The following is a 15809-nucleotide window of genomic DNA, read 5'->3' on the forward strand; positions in this document are numbered from 1 at the left end:
GTAGATGGTTATTTTCTTTTTTATGATTTACTACAGCAGGGCGCCGGCTATCGCTTGCGCATCGGGCCAAGCGCGGGCGCGCAGCCTCTGGTTTCGGTTTAGTCCTCCGGGCGGTTCCCGCTTCTTGCGCCCGCGAAACTTTCTTAGAATTTTTCTTGTTGCTCACGTGTATGTAACAACACAAACGATTTTTTGTCACTTTATGGTCCCCCTAAAAAAATTACAATTTTTTCTCGAACTAGAATCATCCGAAGAATTTATATCAGCAATAAAAAAATCGACCCTGGGGGGTCGCATTCTCAAAGGGTTAATAAATCACACAACCAACTACATAAATAAATTTACGCGTGTGGAATGCATCAGTTCTGGAATGTTGAAATTCCTAAATATTTAGAATGCGTTTGCTGTTGATCGAGGTGATTGTTCGGTTGGGGAGGGCCTTATTTTAGGGAAGACAGTTTTACAATAATATTGACGTGTGATTCGCTTTCTGTTGACGCCGATCAGGGCTACATTTTGGCGCGATGTGGAGATAATTTTCGTGTAAATACAAAGTACAAACAACTTTGGAACCTGCAAGTGATACGGAGGTATACTCTCTTTCACAGCGCATCGCGGAGGCGGCGCATAAGGTATTTCAGGATCCAGAGTAACGAATGAAAAACATTAGCGCATTTCATGTCGCCATGGCTGCCAACAAAGTAACAAATATCCCAATGAAGTATATATGCCCGACATACTGTAGCTTTATGTGAAAACGTAATATTTTGACGTGAAGACAGCTCGTGTTTTCCTGACTGCTTCGGGGAACACGACGACAAGCTTAATTAAACAGTGGCAGCGCCAGTAGTGTCTATACATTCTACCCACCTCCTCAGGCATGATTGTGCCGATTTGCCACCCGCATATGCCACAAATTTTACGACGCATTGCTACGTTAACGAAATATTGCGCAGGTTATTGAGTTTTGGGAGTAGTTAGTCGCTTAGGAATGATAGTTGTTTTTATCGCCAAGGTCGTGTTGCGTGCCTTATGCAAAAAAAAAAACTTGTTTCACCCGTTTTAATCGCCTTTTTTGAGGGTCGGGTCATTGCGAGAAGATTTGTTTTATTGACGTGATAGCGACTGCTTTTTTCGTGGCCATTAATTTTCAGGGTGACGATGGACCTCCAGGGCTGCCCGGGCTTCCAGGAGAAATGGTGGGTTAACCAATATTTTCCGGTTCGCAAGCCCATCAAATTGAAGAGTATAAAATATATGCAGTTTATTATCTTTAATTTGCTAAAGTAAATGGGGCAACGAGATATTCACAGTTCTTATATATCTTTATTGGGCACCCTGCTCAAACAGACTCCCTGCTCAAATAGTAAAACCCCAACTCCGATTGCCTCGTGTGGTGATTTTGGTGGCAAATGATAGGTTTCGCCGAGTTTGAAAAACCCCAAGTAGAAAATTTTAATCATCTGCCGGAAATTACAGAAAGCATACACGGTAATTTCAGCACGGCGCCAGTCATAACGCCTTTCTCGGCAACCAGTGCATTCCCCCTGTAGACACTTTTGTATGGACCCGTTGCGTTTCCCATTGTGTTGCTTTGAAAGGGTGACCTGTTCGTTAAGCATTGCGTTAACCCTACGGAGCCCGTATGGTTGGCGCTCTTGTTAAGCGGGAACGCTCCTGTGGGCGGGGTGGTGAGCCCACAGAAGCAAGCCCATAATGAGCCTGAAGCCGCAAAGAACGAATACAGCGCATTATATTTATGACTGTCAATCGAGAAATAAAAATAAACAAACTATCTCACAAGCGAGAATTGTAGGATAAATGCTTAAGACGTACTGCTGTACGTCCAGCCTCTGAGTTTGATATCAAGTAGAATGGTCCTAGGGCCTTTTATTGAGTGCTTTTATTCGACCCCATATATCGTCATGGGGGCCTAAACACCGAGTTTCTTTAAACCCGGCTTTACTGCTTTAGAAAATTGCATTGCTGAGAATGGACATTTTAGGAGAAAATCTGACCCGTAATATATGAAAATGTGAAGGCACTCCGGCCTTTTAACAATAATATCTCCTATGCGACGAAAGTGTATGCGACACACAGCGACAGATAGATTTGCGTGTTGAGTTCACAGTCGACAGAAATGCTCAAGTATTTAAAAGAATAATGCCGGGAGGCATGGACGCATGAGCCGAGTTACAAAGAAGCAACGCATGACGAAAAGCGCATCTTGCTGGCTTTCCTATGGTATCCCTATGTCTCTATATGAGAGGTTTGGAGGCAAGGGAGTCTCAAAAAGCGGAGGCGACCTGTGCAGTGAATGACAGAGAAAGCACATCGGTCACGCCGCTAGCCGATCGATCCCAGTTAGATAATGGCGCAGCTCTATATAACTGCATAAGCCATTTTAGCATTTTAAGAAAGCAGTTCCCTACTTCGCGACCAAAATTTTATTTCTGCGAAGACCGGCGGCCAACGAAGATGCAATGACGTTCTACATAGGTATGAATGTAAAGTCCCCTAAAATTGTGCGCTTGACAAAGTTACATCCGTTTTTTATACTATCTAATAAACACCCATTGCATTTCCTTTTCTTCTCGTCCAGGGTCCAAGAGGCTTTCCTGGACCCCGAGGCTTCGCTGGACTTCCAGGGCCTCCTGTAATTACTGTGATCCGCTTTTTATAGAAGTGCTATATTTGACTTCTAAAACTTGTACCCGTTTTGAAATTTCAGGGTATTCCTGGATCCGAAGGCCCTGTAGGACCTAAAGGGAATCAGGTACGATTGAGGACATCAAGTGCGCTTTTATTGCCTTACATATTTTCTTAAACCGTTGAACTGGACTTTGCTGCAAAGCGCGGAAATCACTAGACCACCGTATTTCACAAAATGAGCGCCACAAAAACGAGTGTTTGAAAGGGCATTTTAATAAAGTCCGCGATCACAACCTAGCAGTATTAATATATGCGCATAAAAAGCAGCCTGGCTTGTTGAGTTCCGTTTCTGCTGCAGAACCCACATCCTTCCATAATATGGAAAGGAAACAGGCTTTCCATTGTAAAAATTATTGTGGCGTTTATTGTGATAAATTTTCTATAGAATCATTTATGATCTTCGGGTTTTTACATGACAGGTTAACCTGTTTCGAACATAACCTCAAAACGGTATGGTTGGCTGTTTAGGCGTACCAGTGTTTATTTTGGCATGTTGGATAATTCCCCGGAGTTGACTGACGCTAGCGTTTACAAATGCATTGGCCAGTTCAGTTCGACCCTACATACTTTCGGTAGTGGGCTTACATGTTGCGGCGTGGTAAAATCATGTACTGTGTGCAGGGCCCCCCGGGCGGTGCCGGTCAGCCAGGCCACCAAGGACTGCAGGGACCTGTGGTAAGAGTTTTGATTCGGCTTGCTTTAGTCATACCGAAGGAAGTGATAGTGCCTTTACGTCCAACCTGGCGATGTGCTTTCAGTTGCCCTTATTTTAGTAACTCCTTCACGGGGTAACTGAGAGAAGTTGCTTAAGTGTCAGGAAAGTTGTATTTACGGCGTAGCAGTTCTTTTCTGACAACCTTCTTTAGATTAAAAAGTTCAAAGCTCGAACTGCGGTTTTGCGTGCCGAAGCGCGCATAAAGCGCACCGTGTAGTTCGGAATCTCGTGCACGGAGGTGTTTTGGATTTTTTTCTCCATTCGAAATGATTCTTCCGCAGCCTAGGGCCTGGCTCAGGACTTCGTGTAACCCCCACCACCTTGACGGGGGACCAACTTTACGCTATCTGTACAAATAAAAAGCACACACGCATATTTTCTGGAGCTGATCAAATACAGTTGATGCTGCCGAAACTGGTCGAAGAGAATGAACTTTCATGGTTCAAAAAGTGAGTGGGGTCTCTGTTTCAGGATGGCCAACCAGGATGAATATCAGTGTGAGCAGGACCCCTAGAGCACTGCAAACAACGATGTAAATAAGAGAAAGAATGGGAAAACCCTCGAACGAGGCAGTATAAATGAGATGATTCCTCATCCGCACCGCTGTGCCAAAGCACAACACAGTCTCGCCCGCAAGCTCGAGAGAATCCGGGCCTATATGTGGGCGACAAGAGGGGGAAGATAACGAACAAGAGCATGATAAATTTTGATCGAAGGGATTCTTGGTTGTAGACGAAGCTTGGGTCAAGGGGCTTTGACTGCGAAGGTCACCTGTGCGTGATTTTGCATGTTGTAATGGTAGGAAACCATCGCAAACTGTAAGAACTACAACTAAGGTGATACTTATCTTTGTTCACCGGTCTTGGTTAGATGGGAGCACCGGCACAGGCGTCAGCGTAGTGATCTAAAAAATGGCTCCAAACTGGCTCCGAAAAAATGGCTCCAAAAATAGTGATCCAAAACCACAATGAAGCGAATTTCGGCCAGGCTTCCACGCAGGCTTGAACGGAGCGCCTGGCGGAGATTAGTCAATCTTCTTTGTGTAGTTAAAAGAATTCAAACTCTCCTACCATTTCAGCCGTGCTGTGGTCAGTGATTAAGGTATGCTTGTTACATGATTATGTGCAATTTAAGACGAATCATGTGAGTAGAAAGACGCATCATGTGCTTAAAGTAAACATTGCAACAGCTGACAGCATGCAACTGGTTAAATTACTAGGTGATAGGAGTTGTGAAGCCCATGTTTTCAAAGTTTCATGGCTGTAGCCAGAAATAATTCTCCAGAATTGCATTCGGAGATTCTTCCAGCGCATGAACGAGGAACTGAGTTTTTGAATCTTGAGCGGAATCAATCTTTTTCTAATTCAATCACTCTTTTTTTGTTTTAGGGATCCCCCGGTCCTCAGGGTGTGGCAGGTCCATTGGGACCACCGGTATGTGTTTTTGTGATGCAAATTGTGAATGACAAAATAGCTGTTAGGAATAGTTTATTATGCTGTAACATTGTCGCTGCGGCATTCGAAGTTGTGCTGTATAGATAGGAACATATCTTGTCACGGCTTCAATTCAGAGCGAAGACGGTTGAAGATGATCAATTACAAGGCAAACCTAACTGCAACTCGAACTTCAGCTCAAACGCAAACTCTATTCGTCACAGGGCGGGGGCGCATCGTCTGCCGTTACCGATATCTTTCAAAGCGAAGCTTTAGTGTACTCAGTTATGGCGTCTGTATCGCGAAAATGCTGAAGAGAAAAAAAAACGCTGCCCGTGCCCTGAATCGAACCTGGGTTTCTCGCGCTATGAAGCCGGCGTCTATCCGCTTGCTACATTTCGGCAGGGTCGAGGAGGTTTGGAAAATTTAGACGATGACCAAAGAATCTGTAACGAGAAAGCTTCAACCATGGTCGTCGTTTGACAGAGGGGTGTATGATTTTTTTTATAGATGAAACATAGCTTGTATCAAATAATCTAAATGTAGCTTCGATATGCTATTGCTCCTTTATGTATTGGCATCGATGTTATTTTCGCCGACGTAGATACCTAAAACGTGTAAAATTTCGTATCATGCCCCGAACGTACACGGACAGGCTTTGAGATGCAGCGTTGTCTTCTCTTTGTGAAACAAGCTATTGCGTCACTGTAAAGTGGGTGCATTGCGGGGAAGGGGGGGGGGGGGGCTTAAGAAGGGGCCCTATCATACATTTTTGCGACCAGTCAATTTAAAGGAGGCGTTGAATGTGGATGATTTGTTTTAAGCCCCGCGCAGTTGGTAGGGGTGTTTTTTTTACTACTAAGTGTGCAAACGGTAGTGTCCTCTCGGATAAAACTCTTGCTTTTTTCCCTGCAGTACTAGGACTCGCGCTGCTTCATGAGATATTTCTCGTAATCTGCAAAATTACCAGCTAGTCAGTGTGGGGCACAGACATACGAAAGCGTACAAATTGGGAGCTTTTGTGTGAGTGCGGGTCACTATAATGCTTAGCAACTCGCGAGTTGCGCGCCCAAAAGCGTCTTGCCGAAAGCGACGCTGCAGTGGCTCACTGCACTGACCCTAAACCCCATCTATCAGGGGCCCAGGGGAAAACCCGGACTTCCAGGACTTCCAGGAGCCGACGGAGTTCCCGTGAGTAAACAGCCTCTTGTCAGTGATCAGTAACCGGCACACTGTAAACTGTTTTGAGCTACCTACATTGGTCCATACGTACTGAACAAAGCATAAAAATTAAAGCACTACGAATATAAGCACTTTGTTCTAAGATGTTTGTTCTTTCGAACGTTCAAGATTGCTCAGAAACAGGCTTCCATCCGCCTTGTGCGTAACAAGGCAGCTGAAGATAGCTATTTTGAAGCTAATGAATAATAAACAAGATTACCTTTTTATATTTTTAACTCATATTGCTAAATCTTCGAAGTGATTTTCTGGGGGTGACACACCTTCTGAAAAAGAGAGGAGTGAACGAAATTACCTAACTTGGTGCACACTTCAACGAAATACATCCGCATACCTTTTCACACGATGAGCATAACAGCATCACTTCGCAAGCAGGTTCGGACGTTAGCCGTATAGTGGAATTTGAATGGTAACGTTTTTCACTTAACTCTACAGAAAAAAAAAGTAAATGCTGGGACAAAAGTAAAAAAAAAGGAAAGAAAAGATGCGAACACCCTGCAAACAGCTATGAGGCAGAACATCTCTACGCAAGCCCTTTGCTGTTTGGCATCATCGCCATTATATTCCCCTTTTTTATCGTAGTCACCGCCGTCTTCATCATGATTCATATTCGCTTCATCTGTCAATATTAGACTGCACCCTGCTTCAGTGCTTTCACGCTAAAAATGCGGCGTCGCAGGGTCCTCCAGGGAGCTCGGGTCTGCCGGGAAGCAAAGGAGACATGGTAAGTTGTTCGCGAAATTTTCCCTTCGTACACTACGCGACCATGATGCGCTCATCTTTTTGTGTGTATTACTCATGAATCGTTACAACTCGTCCTAGAAATACTCTGTTTTAGAAAGACTAGATTTTAATTTCATGAGAGTTACTCAGTTTTAGATAGACTAGATTTTAGTTTCGTGAGTGGGCGAAAATTTAGTTTCACGGTAACGCACCTGGAGCACCCTCGCACGGTCACTGCAGTGACGTTTAGTTTAGCTAAACACACGGGTGATCGCGAGTTGACTAAGGCGCTGCGGCGCTGTGTCATGCCGTTTTATTTGTGAAATAAAATACATAGTTTAGCACCCTGAATCCGAAAAGCGCCATCAAATTCTTGTCCTCGCATTAGCCTTAAGCGTCATCCTCTCTAACCTTGAAGCGTGCCTAACACGCAGCAACAATTATAGTGCTGTTGGACGTTGCACGACTCTAAAGCTTCGCGAGTAACATTAAAGCCATTTCTTTTTTTACACACACACACACAGAAAAACGACGCAGTCGCCAAGGTTATTGACCTCTTATTTACAAAGCATACTAAATATCCATGCCATCATGCGAATCCGGGATACGTAAGCGGGTTTTCTTTTTACGATAACAATTCTATGGTATCGTAAAAAACCCAGGGAGTTTGTTTAGCTGAATGAGCACTGAGTCGCTAAATCAACAGAACGCTTTTTACGCGTGGATGTTTTGTGTAAAATGAGCTGTAGGCAGTCAGTTTTCACCGGGATGCTTTGACGTGCGTTATGTTCTAAAGCTATACGGCACTCTTTAGGTCATAAAGTACGTTTTCATCAGGGTATAAGGCTTAGAATAAGTAACGAGCATTTAATACAAAGCTATTTCGTTGTGACATAATAATGCGAGCAGGCATGTTCGCCCTCTGGATAGCACGTTTTCAACCGTTGTTTTCTTCCCTTCTTCAGGGCCATGCCGGCCAGCAGGGGCCCACAGGCTTCCCTGGACCCCGTGGCGTCAAGGTACACCCCTAAGACTTTTGGCATGGGTACATAGTAAGGCTGACTTGCTTCGCGGCATGCCATTTAGATTATCCTTACTTAGTCTTCACTATTCTTTTTTAACATAAGCTAATCTTTAATAAACAACATTTGCCAATTGTTGCTGGTGCCTGTGTTTACTGAAATGACCAGTGCACCTCAATTTGGCTTAGCCTTATTTCTGGCGCATTGGTCGGTTACACGCAGGGGTGGAGAGACCAGCCAACACACGTGATCTATAAACTTCGAAAATTTCGCCTGAGGCGGTCACTGTTTATCGATTGATTTCTGGTTGCTGCTGGGTAAGAACCTACAGTTCATTTGGTATTTAGCGTTAAAATGCTGCTAATCAAGGGAAGGATTCAAGAAGGATGGTGAAGTACGGAACAAGTAGAGATTGCAAGGACAGCGTCCGAAGTCTCTAACACGTTTTTTTTAAATCACGCATTAAAGCCAAGAACAAAATACACGTCAAACGAATCCATACAAATTTCTGGTGATAGCCACAGTATAATGCAAAGCAGCTATATATATGCTCTCTCTCTGGCGCTTTGGTTTGCTGAACATCGGTAACACTTACGGGAGCTGTAGCCGCACGTGTCTGGCCACGCTCTCGTAAATGTTACGAAGCTCCCGTAAACCTTCTGTGGAGCGCGTCTGTAAGCATTTTTCAGATGTTAAGTTTATAAACCTGGTTTCCTATCATGCATAATCAAAACTGGCCCTATACGCCAGCCATAACCATCACCTTTATTTGAGTTTAGTATTTGTCTGACATACTTTTAAATACCCACTTTTTGTGGTAATCACTTTTGTTTCGCGCTCTTTGCCCTTGCTGGCCTTGCGCCAAAAAATAATCAGTCATCATCATCATTAAATCTTTAAAAAAGTTGATTGATTCGAGTTGTCCGAATTGTGCATCGAGCAGTCAAGTTGATAGGGGTTTTTAAGCGTTTTATTTATTGCACTTTTCTTAGAAATATTTTAGGACATAGCGAACTTGCGACAGAATTCCCCATATGGGAGTTTTGCTGTATGGAGCTATTAAGTATATTGAACTAATTGTAGCGCTTCTTGCAGTTCGTTTTAACCAGGTGCTACTGGATCTATGAATAACTATACTAAAAGGTCCAATTATAAGGTTGCAGTTTTTAGGTTAGTCCGCACAACGGCCCTGCCTGCTAAAGCATCAACTGTCTAGAGTCTACATCAAGTGGACGAACTTAAAAATGTAGCTAGTGGAGCACGCAACGTGCGTGTGTGCCTGATTCATATGTATAGGTAGCCTTTCCGCCTGGATATTTGTATTGCTAAAGAATAAATTTGGCTAACAAAATTATGACAGTTTTTGTGGGTCATGTAAAGACAAAAGAACTGTACGAGAAGGGATTTTGTACGCCATACGCTTACGCCATATGTGGCTGTGCAGATCATTCGGATGCGCTACAGTTTATACTACTACACTCACAGCCAAACCCGTGGTTCAGCTTCACCACAATGCCCTCGAGGGACCAATCAGTGCCGCCAACAAAGGAAATTTGTCGAATGACAGCAACGTGCATACCGTTTGACTCAAAATTTTGGTCTGCGCTGTGGCACTACCCAGTGCAGAACGTCACGCTTGCATCGCCCTGTGCCACTGCGCAGACCAAAATTTTGAGTCAAACGGTATGCACGTTGCTGTCATTCGAGGAATTTCCTTTGTTGGCGGCACTGATTGGCAATGCATGCCTGATTTAACTATCCTTAAATAATATTGTGTGCCTGTCTTTTTGGTACGCATTGAAAACGACAGCTCACCATTTACGCTTGAGAATTGCTATCTGATTTAAGGGCTCTGCGACACTCCTTATAAAAGCCATCACTCTTTCCTTCGCGTCTCGAAGCACTGTGAAAGCTATAGTTATCGCCAGCACGGAGCGGTACTGCGTGATTTGCTCGTCGCGGCACACACGCCTTCCGTTTCTGGTTTGCTTGTGTGGCTTTCTTTTTAAAGTGGCCATCGGATGTGTTCATTGCTGCAACTGAAGGAAAGCCGGGCAATAGAAGCTACACCGTTGTAATGACTTAATTCCAGTGGTCGAAGAACGCCAAGACCTGGGAAAGATAGAAAATTCTTTTGATGAAGAGTTATCTGATAGGCATAGATCAGTAGTTTTTGGCTGAGGTACTTCGCAGCCCCCTAATCTAAGTACAGGATGTGTTGGTTGACTACGTTAGGCAGGCACTTAGGATTTCGAGAAAAAGTTGAAAAAAGTGTTGCGGGGTTCATTTAACTAAAGCGCTACAAAAGAGATCGTTAAGAATACAGCATACCATGTCAGCACAAAATGCGGTCGGTACTACATTTTCAAAGTACACACGTTATGTGTTTTTGGACTGGTAGCCTGGACCTCATTGCCGTTTTACTGAGCAAGTTCCAGAATTCATGGCGAGTTTCCCGCATTGGTTTATATAACACGCACGTGAAAGCTGAGCGTTTGCAATGGTCCTCAAATAATGGGCTATTTCGTTTAAAACGTACTTTGAAATGCATTCGACGTAGTTCTGTCCGTTGTACTTGGCTAATCTTAAAGGAGCCAGGAAGAGAAAACACAAGTTTGGTTCATTCAAAAGATTGTCTCGTTACAATCTTACTGACACCACTTTTAACGTATACACTTCGCTCAAATAAGCTACATAATTAGGAAAAACGGGAATGGTCATGCGACCCACCAGCTCATTTCCCGCAACAGAACTTATGATGTCACATGAGCTAAGCTCTGCGATTGGCGGAGGCTGGCAGAAGCAGACGCAAATTAGGTAGAGCTTACAAACTAGACGAACGAGCGATTTGCGCTTAAATTTAGGGCACATTCTTTATAAAGCAATAAGAATGATGGGACAAACAGTGGAAGTTACGAAAGCACATGTAAACATAGAAGTACTGATGCGTTCTGCTGTTCGTACTGCGCACAGCATGCTTGGTTTAGCTGCACAGCACTACGGGGCTTGGGGTTGTCTCAGACGACACTGGCCGATTGACGCAAGCAACGGTGTCTTACGTGACCCCATTTGTCGAGCGAGCACTGTTTCAGGGAACGAATATTTTCTCCCAGAACAAAAACAAGCCAGGTTTAAATGCGGGCAAAAACAAACCAAACGCTGGCCACGGTATGGTGGCGCCATCTAGGTTACGGAACGTAAAGAAACGCGGGAACAAACCAACACCGCTGTACAGGGTGGAGACAACCTTTGAACGGTCCCGTGCCGCCGCAGTTGGGCCAACGGGCTCAACGCGTTATTCTTTTCGTTTCCCACGAGACCTAGCAACGCGAAACAGACAATATGATTCAAACTTCTTCAGTAAACCGCGTTGCGGCGATAATTTTAACGCGGTTTTGACACAATGACTTGCTTCGGCGGCGAGCGAGCAACCGAAAATGGCGGCGCCAGCGTATACGTGTCTCTACCCTATACGGCGGATGCGTGAATGAAGGTACTCTAGGCTGCAGAGCGGTCGGGTCCTGTGATGTCATTTGGGACCACGAAAACGCACGATTGAGCGGGAAAATCAAAATTTTAACTTAAATTGTTTAATTTATCAGTGAATAAACCACCGTTTGTATCCGGACAAGCGCTGGGGGCACTATAAAACACGAAATCTTTCGAATAAAACCAACTTGCATTTTCTCTTCATGGCTCCTTTAACACTCTTAGTACCACTGTTTCAAATGTTCCAACGTAAGCACTGAGAAGTTTTCATATCTCATTGAGTTGCAGACCGTTCTTTTTTAGCCTCGTAATGTTATTTGGTGCTGGATGGAGTTCATGCTCAAGCCTATATATATATATATATATATATATATATATATCACGGTGTCGAACCGGAACTGAACCTTAACCCGAACCGTTATTTTTTGAGCACGCTGAACCCGAACCGGAGCTGAACCTAAAAAAGACATAACGGTTATCGGTTCATGCCGACACGGTTCGACCCTTCGTTGTTGATATTGCGTAGTCAATGCAATTCAGGCCTTTTTTTCTTTCACTTACCATTAACTTCGTACCCGCTCGCGCACTTTCCCCTTGAGACAATTGAACCCTATCACGCTCTATGTACCAACAGGGGAAGTGAATGAGCACCAATGTAGCAATGGTCTGTTGCTGCTGGAAGCACGAGCGTAGTGCATGCTCACCAAACGAAATGTCATTCTCGGCAGAGCTGATATAAAACGACTTTGCCCTTCCCTAGCTGCGACTTTTTTAAGTACCCTAAGTACCGCTTTTTACAGATACACAAACAACACATGTGTCACGGAAAAATGTTACCCGCCGCGGTGGCTCAGTGGCTAAGGCATTGCGCTACCCGCCGCGGTGGCTCAGTGGCTAAGGCGTTGCGCTGCTGAGCACGAGGTCGCGGGTTCGATTCCCGGCCGCGGCGGCCGCTTTTCTGATGGAGGCGAAAAGCAAAAACGCCCGTGTGTACGAGATTTCGGCGCACGTTAAAGATCCCCAGGTGGTCAAAATTAATCCGGAGCCCTCCACTAAGGCGCGCCTCATCGCCTGCGTTGCGTCGGCGCGTTAAACCCTACAATCAATCAATCAATAAAGGCATTGCGCTGCTGAGCATGAGGTCGCGGGCTCGATTCCCGGCCGCGGCGGCCGTTTTTCTGATGGAGGCGACAAAAAAAAAAAAAAAACGCCCGTGTGTACGAAATTTCGGCGCACGTTAAATGTCCCCAGTTAGTGAAGATTAATCCGGAGCCCTCCACTACGGCGCGCCTCACCGCCTGCGTTGCGTCGGCGCGTTCAACACCACAATCAATCAACGGAAAACTGTTAACGTGCGCTCTTAATCCCTGGGCAAGAAACTGCAGCCCTCGACCTTGTCTTGGAAGCATGAACAGTAATAAAGCAGATTACGCCTGCAGAAAGGCAGGCCAGTACCTCACACTACCCCATTCGCCAGCGATCATCTTTTCTGCTTGTTCTGCAGTTTGGCCTCTTTCAGATCTGCTTATCTGCTTTTTTTCGAAGGTGCACTTGTACTGGCTGCCCAACTCACTACATTACTTCTACTGCTACTCATTCCGGAGGGGAGTACTTCTGTGGACGAGTTAAAGAGCGTCTACCTAAAAAAAGTCAAATTTCCCTTTCATTTGGTAACAGCATAGTCTGTTATAAGATTGCGCAATGTAGCACACGGAACGATGGCCGGAGGTCAGTCGGTACGATGGCATACTGATTTTCATGCACACATCTGTTATAGCTATCGCAAAAGAAATTGCAGTTGTCAGAGCAATAATGCAGTGACTGAGCGTTAACTAAAGCTTACATTTAACAAAAGTGTGGCTAACACATTTCGTGACAGCTAACAAATTATTCAGGGTGACCAACAAATTACGCCCACCTCCCCTCGCGGGAACCCTGGTGTGATGCGACGCTGAAGGGGGCGTCGCATCACACTTCGCGTCGCATCAAGCAATCGTCGGGTACGGCAAGAGAGCAAGTGCAAGCGCAAGCGAGGACGACCGTCGACTGAGAGACCAGCCGGAGTGCGGCACTCCGCTTCTATGCACAGCGCGCCCGAAGGAGAGGAGACCGTGGAGAGGGAGAGTACTGCACATGCGCACAGTGCGCAGCCGCGCGCAGTGCGACCGCAGATGTTGGGAGAGAGTGTTAGCTATCGGAGAGAGGAGAGGAGGCGAACGGAGGAGAGACGCAGCTGTGCGGACGCGGACGACGGACGCACGCAGGACACCGCCGGCAATAGATGCATCTCTCAGCGTCGCATCTAATAATCTAATTCATTGGTAGTATTTATGTGCCTGTTGGAGGATTTTTCTCTTTTGTTACAAATATAAAAAATGTGCGCCATTGGTATTAAGCGCTGGTATTTGAACGCGCCAGTACGCACCCTAAATTTAAGGCTTCAAGGTTAGCGTGATGGGCGATTCCAGCGACTATTGCGATTTCAACAAAAAGGAAAAGGCAGAAAATATATCCCACCGTCATATCTCTTGGCGGTGGCTTTATGAATAGTCCCTAGGACAACATAAAGTCTTGGCGAGAAAGTGGGTGCTAAATCGTTTCCACTTCATCTGTGTTTCTAATATCTCGGAATTGTTTAAAGTTTGCTTTGCAATTGCGCCACTTCCCTCGGGGAACAGCAGCATTTTGAATTTTTGTTTGTATTTCGATTTGACTGCCGTTTTAAACCACTAAATGTTTTTCTAATTCCAGTGATAATTGAACTCATCCAACCGGTTCGCGAACCGGTTCGGTGCATGATTTTGTCGAACCGGAACTGAACCGGGGTTTTTTTCTTTGGTTCGACACACTGATATATATATATATATATATATATATATATATATATATATATATATATATATATATATATATATATATATATATATATATATATATATATAAGGTTAGTAGAGACAGAGACAAACGAGAAAGACGTAGAAAATAAAAATAAGTTTACTGACGGTTCAGGGAGAGGACTCCCTGGAGTCCTCTCCCTGAAACGTCAGTAAACTTATTTTTATTTTCTACGTCTTTCTCGTTTGTCTCTGTCTCTACTAACCTTATTTTTTTTCGCGCCCTGTGTGTGAGTTTTTATCTTTTCAGATTTTATATATATATATATATACATATCAAGGTTGCAGTCGTCATTGCCAGTGCTATTCGGCTTTTTTTTTCGAAATGTATAATAGGGCCGAATGACGTGTGCTTGTCACGTTTCTTTGATTCATTGATAAATAAGCGAAAATATAAGTCGAGAAAAAATCCGCCGTTTTCCTACTACGACTACGACCTTCATGTTCATGTGTGTGTGCACTTTGCAATGCAGGGAGATGACGGCCCTCGCGGGCCGCAGGGCGACAAGGGAGACAAGGTATGTAAATTTTAGATGTCATGATGCCAGAGGTTCTGTCACGTATTAGGAATTTCACGCGTAAACTGACAGAATTACCTTACAATTTGCTAGTACCAGACACCTTTCTACCGAAAATGTTAAAAAAATTCAAGATAAGACGAACTTCAGCGCTATACCTCTAAGGGAAGAGTTGGCAAGAGTTGGACACGTCTTTCGAGACGCGCGCGCGCTTGGGGCAGCACCACACAGATGCAAAGCGCTGACTCTTCGCTCCTTTTCCATACAATGTGGCATAAAAACGTGTATAAAACCTTCACGATGTTGCTAAAATGACCGGAAACGTCATTTGTTACATAATGAGCGTATGAGTCGTGGCAGTAACTTTAAAATGTTACGACCTTTCCTCCTTTTAATTTAAATTGGAGAGATTCTGCATGAAGTATAAATTTCGCAATATGTGTGGAATTATCCAAAACGCCAAATTTGATAATTAAAGCATGCATCACGGTAGCAGTGAGTGCAAAATGGTACTTGCATATATGTAAGTAGCATTTTACACTACGCCTACATTTATGTAAGCGTTGCTCATGAGCATTCTCCGTACTGAATGCTTTAAAGTCCCCAAAAACGAAGGCAGTGGTTAGCATTGAAATTATTTGGCTTTACGCGTGCGATTCGTTACGTAAAAGACGTAAAAAGGTGTATTTTAGAATATTTGGGAAGATTTAATATTTCTGGCAGAGCATACGCGTTATTAGCCTGGCAATTACAGCTGGTGCTGTAAAAGAACAAACTTAAAAGAGGTATTTACTCTGCAAAATCACTATAAAAACGGATAACTTGCTGATCTGAATATGTTGCATCGCTTTGAAAGTTACATAGTACTATAACAAGCCATAACTATGCTAATATTTGGCGATATTTTTCAGGGCGAGATCCCCGTCTGTGTACTGATGTGTGGTTCATTGAGTCTATGCTTACGAAATTTCCTGTGCGTAGCCCCTGATAATCAATGTTTCGATTCCGGCAGTTGTTTTCCTACTAATAGTGCAACGAAGAGCCGATACATATTCACTGGCTTC

The 15809-nt window shown here is 44.3% G+C and overlaps 1 protein-coding gene across 1 annotated transcript in view; it reads left to right on the forward strand.

Moving 5' to 3' along the window:
- LOC144161013 (uncharacterized) overlaps positions 1–15809 on the forward strand; it is a 270785-nt gene that overhangs the window by 121413 nt on the left and 133563 nt on the right. The window contains exons 16-24 of the mRNA XM_077692158.1: positions 1155–1199; positions 2603–2656; positions 2732–2776; positions 3334–3387; positions 4816–4860; positions 5998–6051; positions 6779–6823; positions 7788–7841; positions 14701–14745. Coding sequence (XP_077548284.1) covers positions 1155–1199; positions 2603–2656; positions 2732–2776; positions 3334–3387; positions 4816–4860; positions 5998–6051; positions 6779–6823; positions 7788–7841; positions 14701–14745 — 441 coding nt within the window. The remainder of the gene's footprint in view (positions 1–1154; positions 1200–2602; positions 2657–2731; positions 2777–3333; positions 3388–4815; positions 4861–5997; positions 6052–6778; positions 6824–7787; positions 7842–14700; positions 14746–15809) is intronic.

Source organism: Haemaphysalis longicornis, unplaced genomic scaffold (assembly GCF_048455015.1).
Source record: "Haemaphysalis longicornis isolate Haplotype H1 unplaced genomic scaffold, Haemaphysalis longicornis Haplotype H1 scaffold_1, whole genome shotgun sequence".
Taxonomy (NCBI): domain Eukaryota; kingdom Metazoa; phylum Arthropoda; class Arachnida; order Ixodida; family Ixodidae; genus Haemaphysalis; species Haemaphysalis longicornis.